Consider the following 23,125-nt stretch of genomic DNA (forward strand, 5'->3'; position numbering starts at 1 on the left):
AGGAGTTCCAGAAAGCAATCAGAGACCCCAAAATTCAGACACTTTTAGACAGCTTTCTGGACACCACACACACTCACAGTAAAGAAGGTGTCAATCTGGCAGTAAAGAACCTAAACACAACCTTTGAAAAAACAGCAAAAAAGGCAAAACTGAAAATTAAGAATATATCAAAACCTACACTGAATAAAGAAGACAACTGGTTTGATCAAGAGTGCCAAAATATGCGAAAGAAACTCAGAAAATTGTCAAATCAAAAGCATAGAGATCCAAACAACTCTAACATTCGCCTTCTTTACTGTGAAACTTTAAAGCAATATAAACGTACACTCAGAACCAAAAAGACTCAGTACACTCACAAACAGCTGACACTAATCGAGGAGTCAATCAGAACAAACCAGTTCTGGGAGAACTGGAACAAGCTTAAAAAACGAGACCATGAAGAATTGGCAATACAAAACAGTGATATTTGGACAGATCATTTCAAAACACTCTTCAGCAAAGTAGACTCGAGTACGAATCCTCAGCAAAACCATATAAACAAAAAGCTTGAAGAACTAGAATTGGCTATAAAGGATAATCAGAACCCTTTAGACTCCTCAATTACTGAGCAGGAACTGAAGGAGAACATTAACAAACTAAGACCAAAGAAAGCCTGTGGGCCTGATGGAGTACTGAATGAAATGATAAAAAACTCAACTTCTAAATTTCAATTAGCTATTCTAAAGTTATTTAATCTGGTTCTGAGTGTAGGTTACTTCCCTGAAATCTGGAATCAAGGACTAATAACCCCAATCTTTAAAAGTGGAGATAAATTCGACCCAAACAATTACCGAGGCATCTGTGTGAACAGTAATCTGGGGAAGTTACTGTGCAGCATTTTAAATTCCAGATTTCTAAACTTCCTTATGGAGCACAATGTCTTGAGTAGAAGTCAAATTGGATTTTTACCAAATTACCGCACCACCGATCATATTTACACCCTACACACCCTAATTGATAAATACATCGTCCAAAATAATACCAAAATTTTTGCATGTTTTATTGATTTCAAAAAGGCTTTTGATTCTATTTGGCACCAAGGATTATTCTATAAACTTATAGAAAGCGGTGTAGGGGGTAAAACATATGATCTAATTAAATCAATGTATACAGGAAATAAATGCGGCATAAAAATTGGCAATAAACAAACAAACTCCATCTCCCAGGAGCGCGGAGTGAGACAGGGCTGCTGTTTAAGCCCAACACTATTTAATATTTACATTAATGAATTGGCGAAGATATTAGAGGAGTCCACAGCTCCCGGCCTCACTCTGCACGACTCAGAGATTAAATTCCTGCTCTATGCAGACGACCTGGTTCTGCTGTCCCCCACAGAACAGGGCCTACAGCAGAACCTGGACCTGTTAGAGCAGTACTGCCAGACCTGGGCCCTGGCAGTAAACCTAAAAAAGACAAATGTAATGATATTTCAGAAAAGATCCAGATCTCAGGGAAAACAACACACATTTAGGTTAGGTATGAATAATATTCAGTATTCAAATAGTTACAGTTATTTAGGTTTAAACATCAGTTCTTCTGGAAATTTTAACTTGGCAGTGAATGAACTGAGAGGCAAAGCTCGCAGGGCTTTCTATGCCATAAAACAACAAATTCTTGTGGAAATTCCAATCAGAATTTGGCTAAAAATATTTGAATCAGTAATTGAACCTATTGCCCTTTATGGCAGTGAAGTGTGGGGCCCGCTTACGAATCAGGAATTTCACAAATGGGACAAACATCCGACTGAGACCCTGCATGCAGAGCTGTGTAAAATTATTTTAAAGGTGCACAGAAACGCCACAAACAACGCATGCAGGGCAGAATTAGGCCGATTTCCATTAATTATAAAAATACAAAAAAGGGCAATCAAATTTTGGACACATTTAAAAGACAGCGACCCTCACTCATATCATTATAAAGCCCTGCAGTACCAAGAGTTGAGCAAAGACAACAGTCCCCTCACTCAGCTGGTCCTGAAGCACAGTTCAACACTAACACACACTAACACCTCACTAACACACACTAACACCCCACTAACACACACTAACACTCCACAGGCTCAGGACCAGAACACACTAGGAAACCTAATTAGAGTGAACCAAATTACAAAACAGCTCAAACTGAATTATCTCACCTATTGGGAAACCGAGTCAAACTCACAGAGTAAAATGCAGTGTTATTTGGCCCTAAAACGTCAGTACAGTGTAGCAGATTACCTGAGCACACTGACTGACCCTAAACTGAGGTCCACCTTGACGAAGTACAGACTCAGTCAGCACCGTCTGGCCATAGAGACAGGCAGACACAGGAAATCTTGGCTACCAAAAGAGGAAAGACTGTGCCAGCAGTGCCAGCAGAATAGGCCTGAGACAGAGCTGCACTTTCTGACTGAATGTACCAAATTTACTCAGATTAGAACAGAATTCTTCAGTAAAATCACCAAAACATGTCCTGTATTCGAAAATCTTCCCCCCACAGAGAAGCTGCCGTACGTTCTAGGAGAATATAAAGAGTTCTGCACACTGGCAGCGCAGTACGTTCACACCTGCCACACTCTGAGGGACAGTGAGTGACCACACCATGTCAGAGATTCACACCTATAAACACATACATTCTGCTTATTATTATTATTATTATTATTATTATTATTATTATATTATTATTATTATTATTATAACACCTGCTATATCTGTTATTGCTTTATATCTGTTATTGCTTTATATCTGTTACTGCTTTTTGTATATGTTGTGCTTTGTTCTTAATCTCCCAACAAAAGCTTTGGCAATACAAGTGTTAATATTTGTCATGCCAATAAAGCAACATTGAATTGAAAATTGAGAGAGAGAGAGAGAGAGAGAGAGAGAGAGAGAGAGAGAGAGAGAGAGAGAGAGAGAGAGAGAGAGAGAGAGAGAAAGAGAGAGAGAGAAAGAGGGGGACGTGCTGCACGTGCAGTTCCAGCAACTTATTAACACACTGGCCGCAGTGCCCTGGAGAATAAGAGGCACACTCGCACTCACAGGTGTTGACAAGATGGTCGAAAAGGTCCAGAACCTGCTTCAAAGTTAATCAGCTGGAGCGGATTATGGATGCAACTGATCTCTGTGGACGGACCTGATCTCTGTGGACGGTTCCACTGGTTTTCAAACTGTGGGTCGTGGGGTGGGGAACATTGAGATGCAATAAAACTGCATCAATGAGTACAGTACTACAGTACTGTGCAAAAATCAGGCACCTGAGAAAATGACATTAAAAAAGCTCTGATTAGGAAAAGGCTAAAATTAGAATAAATACAAATAACAAATAAAAAAAAAAAAAACTGTGCTTATGTACGTCAGTATTTTGGTTGACTATTTCCAAAGCCGTCCTCGAGGAAGCCAGGCATTACTACTAGTAACCACCCAACACCTTTCTCGGCTAATCAATCCTTCATTAAATCAGGTGTGTTTGTGATAGAATTGAACAACTCCATGAGAAGACTGGAGACATCGAGGAGACATCTGGAACCAAACTTCTAACTAGCTCAAAGGATGTTGATTGATACTGATAAAGAAATATAATGACTGGAAAATTATTGCAGTCAGCTTAAATAACGGCTCGTCTCAAATAACTGATGAGCTGATTACGTAATAACTGTCACAGGCATAGTTATCAAGTGTCGTGAGAACGACGACAGCAAGGCTGCACAGTCACCGCATACAAAGTTTTTGCTTTTGCTACAAGGTACATGCCACAAGACACACGTTCAAAACACTCAAAATATGTTGCGCTTCGCCACTGTGTCGTATCAGTGCTGGTATAAAACAGGCTTGCTTTAGCCTAACTAATCAACGGTAATCACAATACAGAACTGTCTATTCTACTGAGCTAGCTGACATTTTTGGGAACCCCTGTTTGAACAGGACAAGTAATAAAGATTGTGTGCTACAGTATCTTATAATGTTGAATGGAGTTTTTTGCCAACAATCTGTAAATCTTTTTCAACCTTGTAACAGCTACTAAGAAATGTACATATAACTAAGAAAACTTACAACACACAGAAGCCTATCTGAAGCTAAGAAGGTGGGCTCTGACCCAGTTTTCCATCAGCTAATGGCAGATTAACAGTCCCCGCTCATATTTGTGCGTTGACCAGGGACAGGTCAGTTTTCTCCTTGCATTACCAAACTTCATATAAACCACAGTGACAGGTAAAACAAGACCGCAATAAACTGTATGACCTCTACAAATTCAACTATAATATTCAGCAGCCCAGAAGCCGCTCTGCTAGCTGCACTGCTCTGTTAACTAGTTTTGATGACCCATTCATAATTCTGTTCACGAGCCTGTTCAAGGAGGAGAAAGAACAGATGAGGGGAGACAGAGAAAGATGAAGGGATGAGAAGGAGTAAGTCAATACGGCACATCAAGTCCACGGCATGGTGGCTCCTCGCTTCCCTTATTAGGCAACATGACCCAGATGGCAAGTCAGCAAGCACACCACTGTGCTAAAAAGGATGCTGGGATGCTAAAAGCCTCAGTGGATACCAGTAAGGGCCAGAGAAACCAGAGAAAGGAGAACACAACATCTGAGTCAAATGTTAGTGCTTGCAACTCATAGCCTTTTCAGAGAGACAGGAAAAAAAGTCTATTTGGATGGAACGGAGAAAATCTTATTTAAATGAAATTACTTCTTATGATAAAATTATTTCACAGATCTTCCAGATATGCTAAAGGTGGGGTGTCAGTAATTTAGAATGGGGAAAAAAAAATACTCCTCATATTCCAGCTGTCCACAAAATATATACTCTGAGAAACAAATTCAGTCTCTGTGGCTAGTGCAGGCTCATTTTGTTCTAAACTGTGTATGTAGCTAAGCAGCTAACAATAAGAAACACTGATAAACTGGCTAACGTATTTGCCCACCAGCTTCAGAAGCATTTCAAATCCAACAAATGCTGTAAACAGCGAGAGGTGACGATACACACTTGGTAACATACTTCTCAGCTCAAGATGCTCTTAGCTCAGAAAATCCAGCAAGTCCGACCATCAACCCCTCATCCAGCAATGCAATAAAACCTTCACATTTAAAGCATCAAAAGGTGTACACATTGCAGAACTGCAAACCTGTATTTAATTGGTCTTATGTGCAAGCCAATCTCAGTTCTCTATCTCAGTTACAGAAACAAAGCCTAGTAGAAAATCTCTTTTCAGTACATGGGCACAAATCAAACTGGACATCTACACTGCCAGAAATGAGAACTGCTAGCAATGCTAGTGGCTAGTATAAGGTAGAGGGTCAATCTCCAATCATCAGGTAAATATAACAGCATAGCATGGTTTCATTAGCAAACAGTGAACCCCTTTAAATTGTAACACCACTCATTCTCATGACTGGCTCAAATTTTCATATGAAAGCACTTTGTTAGATCTAAGTTGGCTCTCTGTTTATGTTGTATTCAATGTTCCAAATTACTCAGTTACTTCAGCTTACCATCTAGTCAAGGTGTTGTCCAGCCAAGTTAGCAAGGCTTTAACTGAAGTACAATAGACTGGACTGAAAGGGTGTGGTAACTGAACTGACAGGCCTGATATCCAAATGAGGAAAACAGAGCTCTTGGAGAACAAAATGTGAATTCAAAGCATCTGATATCAAACAGAAATGTAAACCTACTTCAAAACTTTAGCAAACACAGGAAATGGGGCAGTGTGCAAATTTCAAGTTATCATCAGCCAACAAAAATGACAGTAAAAGGAACACACCACCAACGAACAGAACATACACTATATGCTTAATCCATGTGTGAAAAGAAGATATTTATGACACATATACAGTACTGTATAAAAGTTAGAGACCACCACTCATTTACTTGAGTACAAGTCAAAATGCCCATTACAGTACAAATTATTCATCTTCAGGAGATCCTTCTGAGTAGGTTAGATTTAAGGTACTCCACACAGGGAAGGGAAAAGTCAAATGAAAAGTGAAAAAAAGTGTTTCCAAAACCGGGCTTCAAAAAGTTATTAAAAAGACAGAGAAAATGACAAGACTCCTAACAACTGTGCAAGACCTCAGAACAATGCGGCTGTCCACCCAGACTGAGTCCAGACCTCAACATCACTCAATGTGTTTGGAATTACGTGGACCGTAAAAGGCAGACAATTCAACCAACTTCTAAGACTGAACTTGTGTGGAAAAATCTCTGCAAATAGTCATTTTGACTGGAAATTAAATAAGTGAAGGGTGGTCTCTGACTTTTGCACAGTACTGTAGATAAGATCAATAACAGGACCCTGATGCCTTACAGTCACACTGGATAGATACACCACTCTACATTTTATTCTTAACTTCTGCTTAAAGAGCAGGAAAGCAGACATACCTTGAGGCTTGACTCAAAGTCTGTATTAACTTTAAACATCAGCCCCAACCGCAGATGGATCTCCTTGGCTCTTGAGAAGCTGGGGTCAATGTAAAGCACCTCCTGAAAGGCCTTTATCGCCCTGCAGAAGACAGAAAAGCAGAAAGAGCATTCTGAGTGAAAGGCACACTCCCCCACAAACACTTACTAATGTTGCGCTATGAAAGCCGTTTCTGACACCATATGTTGAACAAAATTCCTAAACACAAATTCATATGATGACTGATATACTGCAATTTACAATCACATACACATAAGCTATCATTTTAGCATGTCCAGACATTTTGAATGGAGAGAAGAAGTAGTGGCAAAACAGTTACCATGGCAACACTGCCATGTCTTGGCCAAAACATTAGTAAAGACATGTAAGTAGGTATAATGACCATGAACAAAGCACCAAACAACACAATGATAATTAAACATGAGCAATGCATCTGTCAAAATGAAGAGGACCGTGTGGTCGACTCACAGCAGTGAGTTCTGCTTGCTTATGCACCCTAAGCGAATGCAAACACAGGCTGTTTCTGTGAGCGGGGCTCACTGAACTCATTGAACTCACATCCTCGTTTCCCCTCCCCACTCTCTACTGCATTCACTGCAGAGCGCTGTGTGGCTACTGATGCCAAACTGTGGAACAGGCTGCACACGACAGCAAGGCTTTAACTATAGGACAAACGAATAAACGCAGCACAAGAGAAGCCTCTATTAGAGGGTCATCAGAGGAATTACTCAGCACAGAAAATCTGTTCATACAACTACTGAAACACAAAATGCATCCACACGTAATCGGCAGCTCATTTTGGTCTGCTTGTCAATGCTTATCTTGCACATATTCAGAAATTTTTGAATTTCTGGACCAACAATGAAAAAAAATTCTGACTAATTTTGATGTTCCAGTATCCATAAGAGTTAATGAACAGATATTCAGTTAACTGAATGGAAGGGTGGGGTCAGGGAGAATCTGATAAATAAAACACTAACATGTCGGCTCTGCTGTTAGTGGCACAAAACATCAAGTAGTACAAAACAGTATAGCAGTCTGCTAGCCTGCTAACACTAGAGCTAACTGGATGCTGATGCAAACTCTTCATCTTCTAAATGACTCCTTTTGTTCTTAGTGACGAATGACGATGTGCCAACAAGTTAGTTTGTCAGAGAAATATATTCTCACTGTTTCTGGGCTTAACTGACATCAGCATATGTTCAAATCAATTAGGCCTTTATTAAAAGTAATTTATCCCACTTAGTAATAGCATCCAAATGACATTCTAGCAACAGGTGCAAGACCTCTAAGCTCTCTAAGCTAATAACAAATGTAATAAGGTAAAACAGGAAGTGAGGAATGTGAAGGAGTGTGACTTTAAACTTTTAGTCTTACGTTAGCTTGAATAAAGGCACTGAAAAGCACACTATTTTTCACAGACTGCGTAAACTGGGCCTCTGCAACTGCCACAATCACAATCATAAGGAAAACGCACAACAAGCTATCAGAGACTAAAAGTTATTAGAGATGCAGTTATAACTTTTCAGACAGACACCTGATCCTTAAGTACTGGCCCATACCAAGTACCGATACAGATACTAACTCCATATAACCTAACTAGCTAGAATCCAGATATTTATATAATTCCACTTTTTCAGTAAAATAACTATTTTGATAAAAGCCATGGTCTGTGTCAAAAATACAACATAAGCTTGAATACAGTCACAGCTGTTTTTAGTAAAATTTTTTGTATTTCTCGACCAACTACTCCTTTCATACATCTCTAACACTCACTCCCTCAATAACAACCTGGACTAAAACTACCTTCACATATTTCAAGCCTTGTTGCTCAATTCCGGTTTTTTACTCATTTCAGATCTTTCCAACATGATGGTTCACATTTGTGTAAGTATAGGACTCAAATCTGTCATTACTGTGAACGAACCTGGGTCTTGGGACGACCCACATGAACCCGAACCATATGCGTCATAAACAGCATCTTCACAAAGATAATTAGCTCTAAATCGCTCTCAACTGTTTTAGAGCAAGACGAAGAAAAAGGATGAGGCGCTTTGTGCTTGGTGCTGTTTCCTGTATCTAACTTCAGGTGGTGCACTCCCAGTGGAAAAAACTCACAAGAACTTTGATCTGAGTGTTGCTGGAGATGTACCCAATTTAAAACCACATATAAAAAAAGTGGCTCAGGTCGGATCTGAAAATATCACTACCTTTCCATGAAATAGTGGCGTTACAGATTTTATCAACCCACACTGCCAACGTGTAAAGTTCCACCTACGGGCGCACATGTGCCACTCTGCAACATGCTCAGAAATGGCTTCATGTTATTGGTATCCACATCGGAAATACCGGTATTGTGTTTAAGTTCCAGTACTGGTGCTGATATAGATATGGTATCAGTACAATCATAAAAAAGTATTGTAGTCAATTTTACGTTAAACAAATTAAAAACAAATTAAAATGTAAATAAAAATCATTCCAAATTTGCTGTAAATTTCCTCCAACAAACTTACCCCAAGCTAGTTATAGTTGAAGAAATTGCTCAAAACTTGACAATATTGCTCAACTGTGCTCATGGATAAACTGCTTTGCTTAACTGTTCTATTAACTGCTTCATTAAGCTACAACCCAATTTCCAAAAAAGTTGGGATGCTGTGCAAAATGTAAATAAAAACAGAATACAGTGCAAATCATTTAAACCCTCTATATAATTTAAAATAGTAAAAAGACAACATATCAAACATTATAAAATTTTATTGTTTTGTTTTTTTTGTTTTTTTTTTTTAAATATATACCAGTTTTGCCTGGTGGAACATCTCACAACTAATCAGGTCAATTGGCAACAGGTCAGTGACATGACTGGGTTTATAGCATCCCAGAGAGGCTGAGTCTCTCAGAAGTAAAGATGAGGAGGGGTTCACCACTCTGTGAAAGACTGCACGGCCAAATAGTGCAACAATTCAAGAATAACGTTTCTTAATGTAAAACAGCTTTTCATCATCTACGGTACATAATATCATTAAAAGATTCAGAGAATCCAGAGAAATCACTTATGAAAGGGACAAGGCTGAAAACCAGTAGTGGATGGTGGTGATCTTCAAGCCCTCAGGCGGCACTGCATTAAAAACAGACATGATTCTGCAGTGGAAATCACTGAATGGGCTCAGAAATACTTCTGAAAATCACTGTCTGTGAAAACAGTTCATCACTGCACCCACAAATGCAAGTTCAAACTCTATAGGAATATATTTCACTTCCAAAACTACAGCAATTGGTCTCCTCAGTTACCAAACGCTTACAATGAGTGTTGTTAAAAGAAGAGGTGATGAAACGCAGTGGTAAATATGTCCCTGTTCCAAAATCTGCGAAACATGTTCCTGTCATCCAATTCAAAATGGCCATATACTTTTCAAAAAACAATAAAATCTCTCTTTTTCAACATCTGATATGTTGTCTTTGTACCATTTTAACTGCATATAGGGTTTAAATGATTTGCACATCAGTGCATTATGTTTTTATTTACATTTTGCACAGCATCCCAAATGTTTTGGAAATGGGGTTGTAAACAGTAAAAACATATTTCACATCTTTGTACAACACTTTCTTTAATTGTATTATCAAGCTAAATCAAAGGGGGGAACAAAAAATTAAAAAAAAAAATAACTAAAGTAGAGAGAGTAATGAAAATTGTTGCCTCTGATTATCTGTCAAGGCACATTCTGTATACTAGATAGTGTAATATGTTTAGTTTATGTAAATTACATATTCTATACATTTCAACAATAAAAGTGTGTAGTTTTTATGTTTAGTACATCTATTCACAAGCATAATCGACACTTCAAATTTGAAAATTTGGTCGGTTTTTGGCCAGGTGTGAATTAAATTCTGGTGTCAGGCATTTTCATTTTCATTGCTTAACTACAGCCTATGGCTTCAATTATACACACACACAAACACACACACAGCTATGCGTCATATTCTGTCTCAGCCTCTCTGGCCTCGAGAAGCTGACTACTGTTGTCACAGTGCCAAGTTCTCTCAAAAGGCCTCTCTAGGAAAGTTAAATCCCACTGCTGGGAAATGTGTGTGAGTGTGTGTGTGTGTGTGTGTGTGTGTGTGTGTGTGTGTGTGTGTGTGTGTGTGTGTGAGAGAGAGAGAGAGAGAGAGAGAGAGAGAGCGAGGGGGGGGTGCAACAGGTCATCTGAATTTCTAACACAGAGTGCTGGAGGAAGATTACCTCATCAGTTAGAGCAAAGAGAATGTAGGAATGTATGGCTAAGTCATGAACTCTGCAGAGCTAATGTATAATCCCCAGCCTCAAGAACCAAAACAAAACCTAGAATAAAGCTCTGCATTTACATCAAATAAATAATTCATCAAGATAAAGGTGGTCCTGAGCAGGGTGCTTGTAAGCAGGGGCTTGATTATTTCTCCAACATTGTTTTCTTAAATGTACACTGTTTTACAGCTTACAGCTTATATTAACAGTTAATCATGAATGTGTTAAATTGATGAAAAAAATGCACATGGTCATGTCTGAGCATGTCTGAGGCATACCCTTACAAAACCAACACGGCATGCCTACCTTCTCTGTCCAGAATAGGCATCTGAGGAGGTGGGCTGCACTGGCCTAAGACAAAGAAAGAGGGCACCCCCAGTAGTAAACACCAAAAATATATGCATATTTGCCACTTAAAATAATTTCACTAAGCAAGCTGCTAAAAGCAATTAAGAAGCCTAACATTTTTGCAATGCAAACATCATTAAAAAGTAAGTAAATAAAAACAACATAATGAAAAGCCTATGAGCATCAAAGTATTATGAAGCCCCCTCCTCCTTTAACTGTCTCACATTTTGCTCTTTTTTGAGTTACAACTGGCACGTGGCCAATTAAGTATGAACAGTTAAGGCCAATTTAACATGGCCAACAGAACTAACACCTTACTAGCTAGTACAATCTTAAAAAGTATCATTTAACATACACTTCATTCATTTTTTTTCTCCTCCAGATCAACAGGGACATGACTTGAAACTTGGCATCTTACTGAAGACCATGGTTAACTAAGCTAACAAACCACAGTGTTGAAAGTGTGACAGCTAGTACTCAGTTAAAAAAAAATATATTGCTAATCTGTGCTACCACTGTCCAAGTGGAATCTTGTGCTTAAGTACGGAAGGCCATCCCTTCAGATGAGCTAATGGTCTGGCGTTAACACTAGAGCTAACCAGTGTAACAGCAGATGATGACTTGTCTTCTACACAAAGTTTATTCTCAGTGAAAAGATATATTTTCATTGCTGTTGGTTCTAGCCAACACCAGCTACAACAGTTAGCTTATCTACCATCCCACTACCACTGCCTTCTCAATCACGTCTTTAACAAGTCTCTCACAGCGTGCTCTCATTAAGGCACTCGTGGTAGCAATGTATAATACAGTATACTTAATTTTAAACACACAAAAAAAAGCTGGCACAGTTTACAGCTTTATGAATAGTGATTTCAATATTAACCGAATTTTACTCACACACTCATGCACATCATTAATCATTACCAGAGTACGATTAGTGTGGATAATCAAATGAATCAAGAACATGCCAAATCTGAATTTCTACTTTGTGTGTTACTGGGTAAAGAGCAATCTAGCAATTTCAGTCTCTTATGCTCACTCAGCATGCATAAACAGATCATAATACCACTGTTTCTTTACCAATATAGATACAGATTGTAAAACCTCAACATATCAGCTAATACTGATACCAATATTTTGTCTTTAAAAACTACTAATCTTTAAAATTTGCTGTTGTTAACTGTGAGCACTTCACTGAAGATGACCATCTAAAAGTAGGCGGAGGAGGCATGCTGCAACTACTTAAAACACTCTACTACCCCACAAGAAGGAATACACAGCTAACAACACATCACACAACGTGAGTGTGTGTCGTTTCAGATGGATCTGATACAGAACTGGACTGGATTTGTCCTTTTTTCTCCTTAGATATCTGATACAGATTCTTCTGCTGATATTGGCCCAATACAGATTGATACCAATATGCCATTGACTGATTCTAGAAGTCAGAATCTATTAATATTAATACCAACAGGAGTTTTAGTATAAAAAGGAAACAAGCTGGTAAGTGGTACCACTAAGTGGTAAAATTCTCAATCAACTTTATTCATAGCTGTCATGTGTCGTTATAAATTTAAATCCTCACAGTACAACCACTTGTGAAGACTTCAAATCAAACACTAAACCAGTGCGCAGACAGGCATTTAGCAGATGGCAGGTTATTTTAAGCCTTGTGCTGCTCATTCCTCAAGACCCATACTTTCCAGTCAAATAAATGTTGTCAATTTGTGGTCACGTCATCTGCCTGATTTTTAAAAATTTCCCAGAACACTCTCACTGATTAAACACGTGACCAAGTACTGAAACATTACCAAACATTGAAATATTATAACATTTCAACAAATCCACCACATTTAATAAATGGGAGTGCAACATTTACTATTACAACAAAGCAACAAAACACCTGCACATGAATCTATGAGTTAATATGTGATATTAAAAAGATAAAAAGCAGACCTGACAAATTTGCACTCTCAACATACTTTACAATGCATCATTGTCTACTGCAGGCTGCTGTGTACTAGTGTCTACATAAGAACTGAATCCAGCACTGTCAGAGAACAAAAATAAAAGAAATAAATAAGATATAAATAGAGGTAATAAACTATACATTTAAAAAATATGGGGTTTGGTGTCTGTAAATGTATAATGAGCTTACTATGTATGTGCCAGAAACACTAGTTTTATGATCACACTCTAGGAATGTTTCCAGGTTTTACTTCCAAAATATGAAATATTTGGCACTCCACAGATGCTAATAAGAATATTCATTCTCAGAAAAACAGCTGTTTGGACATATTCAAGTTTCACAAGGAACAGCAAGACCACATTGTGATTCTTCTAACAGAAAACACTTCCTCACTGAAACACTCATCATCCTTCATTTAATTCAATACGCAGTTGACAATGTTAAAACACAAGCTCAAGAATTAACCAAACAAGTACATCACAGTACATCACACCAGATCACAAAGCACATGCACTGTAAATGTGTAAAAAACTGAAGTACTTACCATTGAAATGCATTGTAATGGAAGTAAACCACACCAAGGCCATATAAAAAGGCAGCATTCTGAAAAGAGGACAGAAGACAGTTAGAAACAAAATACAGACTTGGGCTATATCATTCACTCAAAAAAATGAGCAATTATCTAAAGAAGGAAAGCCACTGTTATGTGAATCTGTTGAATGCATTTTCAGATTCAGACTTACAAATATTCCATAGCTCAAATACCCAATACTGTTTAAAACATCTCTTTGGTCTAATAGGAAGGAGAACATCAGAACTCGTGTAGAAATCAAAAAAGTTCAATATGGGCCGAGGCTGACACCAAGTATCGGTAGACAAGGACGCAGATTTCCAATATATTGGGCCTATATTAATGGGCCATAAATTTGAAGTTTGAATAGTGTGGAAAGTTTACAGGAATTTCCACACAAACCGAACATGAGTGAACATAACGTTTCATAAAGTATTACACATGATAAACAATATACATGGAGCCTTCAGAAAGTATAATGGGAATGCTGAGAGAACAATGAACATTTAAAAAATAAATAAATAAATAAATAAAAAGAATAATAATAAAAAAGCTAAAAGTAAACTTCGTGACAAAAAATAAAAAGTAATGCATTAATTCCCAAAAATCACACAAACCAAGCCCATCTAATTTTTCTTGTTATTTTTAATCTTTATTATTCCAAAGGTGTTTCATCCGTTACCATAAAGACCAGTTCATCAAGTCTTCAGTCCACTTGTGTTTTAAATGTTATTAGTTCGAAACCCAAATGCATAGACTGTCGTTCTTAAGAATTACTTTACTGTAAAATTACTGTACAGACAGGCAGAATGTGGCCAATCTAGGAAAAGAGAAGCTTCAGTCTGCACTATTTTCTCCCATGCACAGTAAGCTTACTCTCACCAATATATTAATTACTCTGACCATACGAATTTTAAGGTTTTATCTGGAACAAAAGTGCCAATTTAAGCAACAGATTTAGAGAAGTTCCATTTAAATAGTGGGCTGAACTCCTGTCCACGTTCACCAACATCAACAAACTATGAGAAAACCGTGTCGTTTTTTTAAGTATTTAAATGAGGAGGGAAAAAAGAAGAAAAATATGTTTCCCTTAAACCAAGAGTTACCCTGCACCAGCGACCGTACTTGCTCCATGACACTTGTTTATTCTGACTGACGCACAGGAGAAGCAGAGAACATTAGTCAGCCTACATTTCGGTGTGTTTACAATGATAAATAAATGTAGCACGTAAATATTTTTATTGACTGTCATCTTTGTATAAACACGCATTACCCTAGCAAATGATCAAATACCATTTATGTAGACAACATCTCTATTAACTTTTGACTACCACCAGCCATGACCCTCCTAGGGTTACTGCTGAGGAGAACTGTCCAGCACAGAAGTACAAATACAGCACGTGCTGTTTGAATGCTGTGAAAGAACTGTTTCACACCTTTATGCTCCAGTGTGTGTAGATTCTGTTCTTACCTAAGAACAAATCCCAAATAAGAGGTGAATGTCAGAATCTTTGTGAAAACTGCGTAAGTGGGTTTGAAGAAGAAATTTCTTCTGAAGAACAGTTGGTGAATGAGGCCCATTGTGTGAATGCGGCCAGTTTTAAAGGCTATCATCAAAATATCAGCAGTATATTTTTGAAAATTGCAAATGAGTTCTTCTCTGGAAGCCAGTATTATAGAGGAAGTGCCGTTTTTTCCATTTTTCCACCATGTATATGATTGTTATGTGAAAATGTTATCTGCTGCTGTGTTGGGATGCCTATTTATTAAATTGTTTTCTGACGTCCTTGCTGAATAACGGCAGGAGACAGCCTTCGCTTTGCTTTCTTGCAGATTTTCAACTAAGACACAGCACAAAAGGTTGGCATTGTGTTTGTGAAGAATAAATAATTATGAAGGACAAACACAAAACTCGCACTGCTCCTTTTTCAGTCTCTGCAGGCTCACAGGTAATCATGCCTCTGGCTGCCACACTGCATTGTGAAAGTTGTGGTCTTCATAGATTAAGCTTATAGACCTCAGTGAGAATATATGAATTTCTCAGACTGTGGCAGAGCAATCAGAACCATTTATGCATGAGGTGCTTTCAGAGAGCCTCAAAATTGGGATTATATTAGTAAGAACAGCAGTGAGTTATCCCTTTAACCTCCTAGCACTCCACAGCACACCTGTCAGATTTGCAGTCTTGACTCTTATAAGAATAACCCAGCCACTTTACATTGTATTCCATTAAAATACCGAATAATAATCCTAACTATGCTATAAAAGTTACAGACTTTCTGGTGCTTCAATAAAAAAAGCTTGAGTTTTTAAGACAAATATCAGATACCCGAGCTTACAAAGGTTTGAGCTGAACAACTATTTAAATATTTCAAAAAATTAACTAAACTATCTGGTCATTTAGAACTACCTGTAACTTGGAAATGACAATGCACAGCTGTTCTGTTAGTTTTGAACGATGCCAAGGTAAAAAGTCACATTAAGGCAAAGTGAACATGGGGAAAGTAGTACAGTGAAACAGGAGTGGACCACCACACAAAAGAAACCAAACCGAAAGCAAAACAGAGTCAAACCGAAAGTCAACATGACTTGACCCTTTTCAAAGCACTTCCACAACCAAAACAGTAACCACAATTTAAGACAGTTTCTAAGTAGCACTAAGTGTCCTCTGGTGCTGGTATGCCCTAAACTATAAACCACACATGACTTTCTGAGATTGTGTTCATCAGCTTAAACAAAATAAAGATGTAAAATATATTCACTTATTAAAACTTTTGCTGATACACTTTCAGTCAGACACTGAACTGAACATGTGCTACAGTACATTAACATTATCATGTTTTATAGTTTTGGTTTTTGGTGAAGATTTGATTGCATTTAGCCACAAGAGCAGAAGTGAGATCAGGTACTGATGTTGGGCAATTAATTCTGCATTACAAACACCACTCATCTTTCTGGCAGGTTTTTAATTCATAGTTAATAATGGGAACATTTCCAGTGATAGCTCCAGCCAGGGAGAGGTCATCAAAACCAGGGACGTCTGGTCACCCTGCTATCAACAACAGGAAACTGCAAAATACTGTAAAGTTCTCAGGAGAAACTCAGACGACCGAAGGTTACGATCCAGAACGCAGCTTTATTTTTAATTCGCTGAAAACAGCGCCAAACACAGTGAGAAGAGACACAGCCTCTCCAGTGATAACAGCTAAAAACACAGCCCTCTGCTCTACTCCAGAAAACCACCAGTCCACCTGCATTCAGGTTCTTCAACATAGAAGTCCTGTATGACTGAACCCAAAACAGCCCAACACCGGGGCGGATCTAGAGGCAGGGCCACGGAGGCATTGGCCCAAGAAGAAATCAGATTGGCCCTAAGTGGCCCCCTCCAGAAACTTGCCACCTCCAGTCACATCCATAAACCCGTCAGCCTTCAGTGAAATTCCTGGATTTGAATGGTGAATATCCTACTCATGTGAATTGTGTAGACTGAAAGAGTTTCAGGAGTGCTGCTGGATAAGATTAACTTAGCTAAAGTTACTGGAAATCAGTGCTTTAATGGTGCTGCTAAATGAAATCTCTTCTGTGCAATAGAAGTTTTTTGAGCAGTTAGTTTCATTTTCACAAATACGTCATCTCTCTTCAATAGCTTTAGACTGGTGGGTGCAAAAAGGCTAGTATGAGTAAATGATCATTGTTTGCAACCAAGACAGTCAGGTACCACTTTGTTTCGTCTTTCGCTTACATTGTAAGTGGCGATCATAGGGGTCCAACCACGTGTTAAAAAAATGAAATAAAAAAAATCCCGTTCACTGCTGTGAGCGAGCGTCATGGTAACACGGTGCAAGACAGCATGTATTTCTAGTGTGGCTGCAAACAGTGCTCTGCCATACTGAACCTTTTACTAGAGATCCTTAGTAGGGCCGCTATGTATGCCCTTCGTACCACAAGTTAGACCACCTCCACGAAGCACCGGGTGACCCGTGCATGCACTGTGATATTAAGGCTAGCGGGCCTTGTAGATGTAGCAATGAACACCGCAGCGCTCTTCAAGGAAAGCAGCTAGCCTGGAGATCCAGATTTTATAGCGGATGATGGTGTTCTGAACGACTGAACGATTTCCACTCCCCAACCACAACCCCCACCTCCGCGGGGCGAAGCTTCGAATATCCACTGTTAATTACTGCCAAAGCTCTGGAGCCCAGAAAGTGGTATTCGGGACAGCCCAACTACAACCTGGAGCTCCATAAAAACTCATCTCAAAACAAAATCTCATCTCAAAACAAAAGTATAATTATTTTATTTCTTATTATTATTATTTAATATTTTACCACCGCTTCTTTTCGAACTGCCGCTCACGCAACGTCACTGGACAGCAGAACGCGCTCGGAGGAAAGCGCCAACCGCCAGATCTGTTACGTCAGCTAACAGACGGCTGCGCTGACTAGCATCGCGCTGAGTGATGGGGGGAGAAGGAGGGGCCATCCTACCCACCCAGAGAGAGCGAGGCCAATTGTGCTCTCTCGAACTCCCGGCTACGGATACAAAAGTATAATTATTAAAACATTATCAAGTTATTAATTAAGCAAATTTTTGAAGGTTAACAGTGGCTTATTATTATGGGATGTTCCTTTGCTTTTTAAAGAGAAATTTAACAACCAAAGTAAATCTGAATTTATTGTTGTGCAAAACAGCACAAACAAAACCGAACAATAAATAGACAAAACTGTCAAAACTACTTTCTAAAGCTACACGTGCAGGCCTGGCAAAAAACTGCTGAATGTTGTTTCAATGTCTGAATTTCTACAAAGCTGTGGTTGGCATCGAAATTTCCACCTTTTTTCCCCCCACCTTAAATGGCACCTGTGAAGGTACCTGAATGTTACTGCTGCACCATTTAAGGTGGAACGGAAAATAAGAATTCAACTTAACCTTCATCATATTTCTCAATTAATTTGTCTCATATGTGCATCCTACACACTCGTGCCTCTGACTGTCAGACTGTGCTGGAATTTGGAAAACATTAAAGTCATTAACGCTTCAGTATCAGCTGGTCCATGGCTTGTTGTATGGAGAAAGTCCTGAGATCGTGGCTTTGCTTAAAGCAGCTGACTGAGTCAGGTGGCTTCTCAGGAGGTATGAGAGGAAGAAAGAATGGCAATCACTCCATGTTAAGCTAAGGCTAACCCCAAAAAGCCATTCCCTTATGTCTACTGCTTCAGATGCACAGACTAGCCTGCAAGAGGTGGCCAAGAGGCTGCTGAGCTTTTATTTTCATTTAAAACATGACTGAAACATCCATGACTCAGCCACCCAGCTAAACGGACTAAAGTTAACGCAGCTTGCATTGGTTCTACGTCGCATTATCTGCACTTATTTGTGGCATATCGGTGTAACAGGCATGAAAAACTTAAACCCGAGGGAGAAAATCCCATTACTGACAAAACACTTTGTTTTTAAGACAGATCATAAATGTAACTTCATCAGTTATAACATGATAAGGGCAAAGAAACACATTTAAATGGCGCGTCAGTGGCATTCACACCAGCTCTTACGGCACAGCCTGAAAACAATTATAATAAAAAACTCACTAGAAACTGTTGCAGCAGTGCTTCTTGAGGGTGAATTGTCACTGGTGCATTCAAATATATTTAAATGTAACTATTTTATGCCGCAATTTGCCATGATGCCCCACGTGGAATTTGTAATATGACATGATGCAACTTTGTCAACTTCTGGGCAGCAGAACTGGCACATGCCAGATCACATGGCGGTTTTAAACAGACTGGAAACCACAGCCACATGGCACAACTGGCATGTGTGCTGGGTGGATACTAGACTCTAACTGTTGAAACCTGCTATTTTAATGCACAGTTTCCCCACACATAGGCTATATTTGGGTGAAAACCCCTAAGTATAAGACAGTCACTCAAATATATCTTGTCCCATTTCAGGTTTGTACTTTAAGTGCCAGTGCTGGTGCTATAAAGCTAAAAATTTCAGTGGCACCAGTGAAATATTAGATTCTGTGGGGGATGATACGCACAGATGTTAGCTTGTCGAGGTAACATTTAAAACTGAAAAATACCTTATGACTGTTTCTTACAGAATATACACATCAAAGTCTGACTGACAGTGTTCATTTCTCACAAAGGGTAAAATATTTCTCTTGGCTTTTTTATGCAGCACATGTAGCACACATATTTTACCCACTGTGAGTTAAATCAGTAGATTTTTGTGTCAGCTTAAAAGGAGGCTTTTCGTCATCTGTGCTAGCATTTGAACCAACACTAGCTGTAACTGGTGAAATATTAAGATTCTGAGAGTGGCTCGTCATCTTCTAAACATGTTTCTCTCTGCTCGGGGGTTGATACACAGAGTTGGTAGCTTGTCAAGGTAACATTTAAAATTGAAAATACTTTTTCACTATTGCTTACTCTATCTAACATAACACCTGGCATTGCTAGAGAAACAATGGCACTACCAAGGCGCTTCTTGATCACTCGCCCATTGCAAGTAGGCAGTGTGAAGGTTGTCACGCTTCATGGCAGGACAGCCACACAGTACAGAGCAATGTTTTTTTCTCTTTTTTAAGGACAGATAAGGCAATGTGCCGGTTAGCAGTATTGTTAGCAGTATCCGTGCTGCTCTTGATTTTCTTACACTTTCACCACAAAAGTGAGAGAAAAAGAATTTAGAAAAAAAAGAAGACAGGCTAAGTAAATCTGTGTACAAGTATAATTAAACTAATGTTTGAGCAAGAGGTGAACTGCATGTGTGTGTCTGTTCACGTCATTCCATCATCAGCTGATGCCCCTCTCAGCCTTTCAGTGTGGCAGAAAACTTTAAAAACAAGGCAAGTACTGCCAGATATTTGAACTACCTCACTCCTGTTAACATGAACACGGGTTGACAACATAAACAAGTTGAAATAGCTCATTATTTTACAAGCGGTCCAAAAAGAGAGACCAAAGTGAAGAGAAGCAAGGGGGTTGTCTGCCAACATAAACGTACGTGCAGCTGGGAACGGAGGTGATAATGGGTGTTTTTGCTCGATAATTGGTCAAGGTGGTGGGAGCGGGAGGGAAAACGTGCATCGCATATGTGCAAGTGAATAGATATCCATCTTTGCACTAACATTTTAATTAATTTTAACAAATTTCACATTTAAACAATTTTGTTATATACAACGTGAGTTGTAATGAGTTCAATATCAGCTGCTTGTGTTTTGACATTTCTGTAGTTTAATGATACATTGACTTTCTGCTGAATGGGACTTCTATATTAAACATGCTACCGAATAAGGCATCGAGAATCGTACAGTTTCACTGATATTAGTATCAATTACCAAAGTTCTGGTAACTGGTATCTCAGTGGTAAGACAGCTCCTTAAAATGGGGAATGTGAGGAGAACTCACAGCCCAGCGAAAACAAGGCACAGACAGTAAGAGAAGCAGGAGACGCATCGCTGTTTCCAGCTGAGCAGGCACACGGCGCATCACACTGACAGGCTGACAGCACTGGGCTCAACCCACTCGGCACAACCGCATTAATCACACAGAGGAATCTGCGCTCAGACACAGGACTCCTGACCTCTTCAGCACAAGCGATCACTGACCATGTTTACATGCAAAGTTTTTTTGCCAATCCGATTGAATACATTTCGATTACAGATTCAGACTGAGGTGTTTATACGCTCACTCTACTCAACAATCCGATGAAAATCTTCGTTTATATGCTCACTACAAGTAATCCGATCCAAAATGACGCGCATGTGTGGAGTACCACTTAGTGTAAACGTTACCATGACAGCGAGCATCACGTGAGCTCCAGTCCGAGGGAGATGAGTTTCCAGTTGGCGCGCTGGAGTTTAACTGATTTAAAATGTCAGACTCAGGAAAACGTACTTCACATGTACTTACTAAAGAAGGGTCGACAGGAAGACTTCACGTTCTGTGACACATGAGCTGGACGTCCGTCCCACCGCCGTCTTTTAAAGATCAGAACATAAACTTCGTCTGCTCTGCAGACCAGTTTCTGCTCCGCCATGGTGAACGTTGTAAACTTTTGCCAGAGCCGGTATGAGTTCTGAGCTTTTGATGTGACGTGACGCACATGCGCAGAACGTACTTACACATTCCGATTGGAAATGTAATCCGATACAGGCGTTTACATGGCTATTATTCTTTTATTTAACGGATTATTTACAGGATTACCCACCTCGTTCAATCGGACAGAAATTGTATTCCGAATGGCCTCAATCGGACTAGACTATTGAGATGTTTACATGGATGTATTCTATTCCGATTGAGCTATTAGTCGGATTATTAACGGATTATCAGGCTGCATGTAAACGTGGCTACTGTGGGTTTTCTGACTCAAAGAGCAAATTAAATAGTTGTGAAGAACATATATTTAAAAAGAAAAACTATTATGAGCAGTTTCTGTCATCTTGTCTTAGGCCAACAGACAAAACGGAGGATCATCCCCCAAAAGTCTAGTAACATCAGCGTTTTTCGCTAGATACATTTTTTATTATTGCCACTGCTGGTTTAGAATTTTATCAAATGTCACGAAGCTGCAATTACAAAACTCCGCAGAGGGCTTTTAATTTGAAAAGACGGTTACAGGAAGTGGATGAACATTGCGTGAACAGTCTGTAGTTAGAGAACTGGCTAACTTGGCACAATGTGAAGACATTGGGTTGACCTTATTAAGTTCAGTTTTACATTTTGTGGACTTTTGCAGACAGTGGTGGTCTGAAATATGAATAAAGTGGGAAGCGGCTTATCTGTTTTATTCAAACCTGGCTACTTGCTTGTTGTAATGTGTTAATGCTAGCCAGCTAGCCAACAAGGGTGAGTTACTGTTAAGGATGACATATATTGTTTGTTTACAACTGCAGCACGAATTAAACAGGTAAGACTGACAGCCTGAGCCTGATCTTCAGTAGATGGATAGCAAAGAAGCTGACTTTGCTGAGGGGGACGGGGGATTGTTCAGTAGTGCTCATACAGCACTTACGAGCACAGCTGAATAATCTCACTTTGGACCTTACTCTAGTTCATTAAGGCACAAACTGAAAGTGAGAGGTCTGCACGTGACTGTGCCATCAAAAATCAGGAGGCATTTCATCACAGCTAGCGTTCAGCTTGTCAAAGAGGATTCACAGCCAAGCACAGCAAACCAAAATAAGCAAAAAAAAACTACAGCTGGAAACCCAAAAACGTCCGAGTCCATCACAAGCCCTAAAGTAACAAGCACTCTTGTTCCAACCCAGCACATTCCAGTTAGCACCATCCTCCATCTGGTCCAGGAACAAAAGCAAACCTAAAAGAGGCCCCTCACTACCATAAAACTTCAGCTGACAATTAATTGCCAAACTGCTAAGAAATTGTGATGAACAGTATAAACTAGGGCTGTCACGATCATGAGATTTTAGCTGACAATTAACTGGCATATAAAATATCTGCGATCAACAATTTTTCTCTGTCTTTTCTTATTTATTTGCCACTATTAAAATACA

The 23,125-nt window shown here is 39.2% G+C and overlaps 1 protein-coding gene across 4 annotated transcripts in view; it reads right to left on the reverse strand.

Annotated features, from left to right (window-relative positions):
* Positions 1–23,125, reverse strand: part of kdm6a (lysine (K)-specific demethylase 6A) — a 73,739-nt gene that overhangs the window by 42,075 nt on the left and 8,539 nt on the right. For 2 of the 4 annotated variants that reach the window (XM_036583745.1, XM_036583591.1), the window contains exons 5-7: positions 13,576–13,634; positions 11,021–11,065; positions 6,396–6,516 (exon numbers count right to left, since the gene is read on the reverse strand). In XM_036583745.1, coding sequence (XP_036439638.1) covers positions 6,396–6,516; positions 11,021–11,065; positions 13,576–13,634 — 225 coding nt within the window. The remainder of the gene's footprint in view (positions 1–6,395; positions 6,517–11,020; positions 11,066–13,575; positions 13,635–23,125) is intronic. The other 2 variants (XM_036583823.1, XM_036583663.1) reach the window with 1 other exon arrangement.

Source organism: Colossoma macropomum, unplaced genomic scaffold (assembly GCF_904425465.1).
Source record: "Colossoma macropomum unplaced genomic scaffold, Colossoma_macropomum, whole genome shotgun sequence".
Taxonomy (NCBI): Eukaryota; Metazoa; Chordata; class Actinopteri; order Characiformes; family Serrasalmidae; genus Colossoma; species Colossoma macropomum.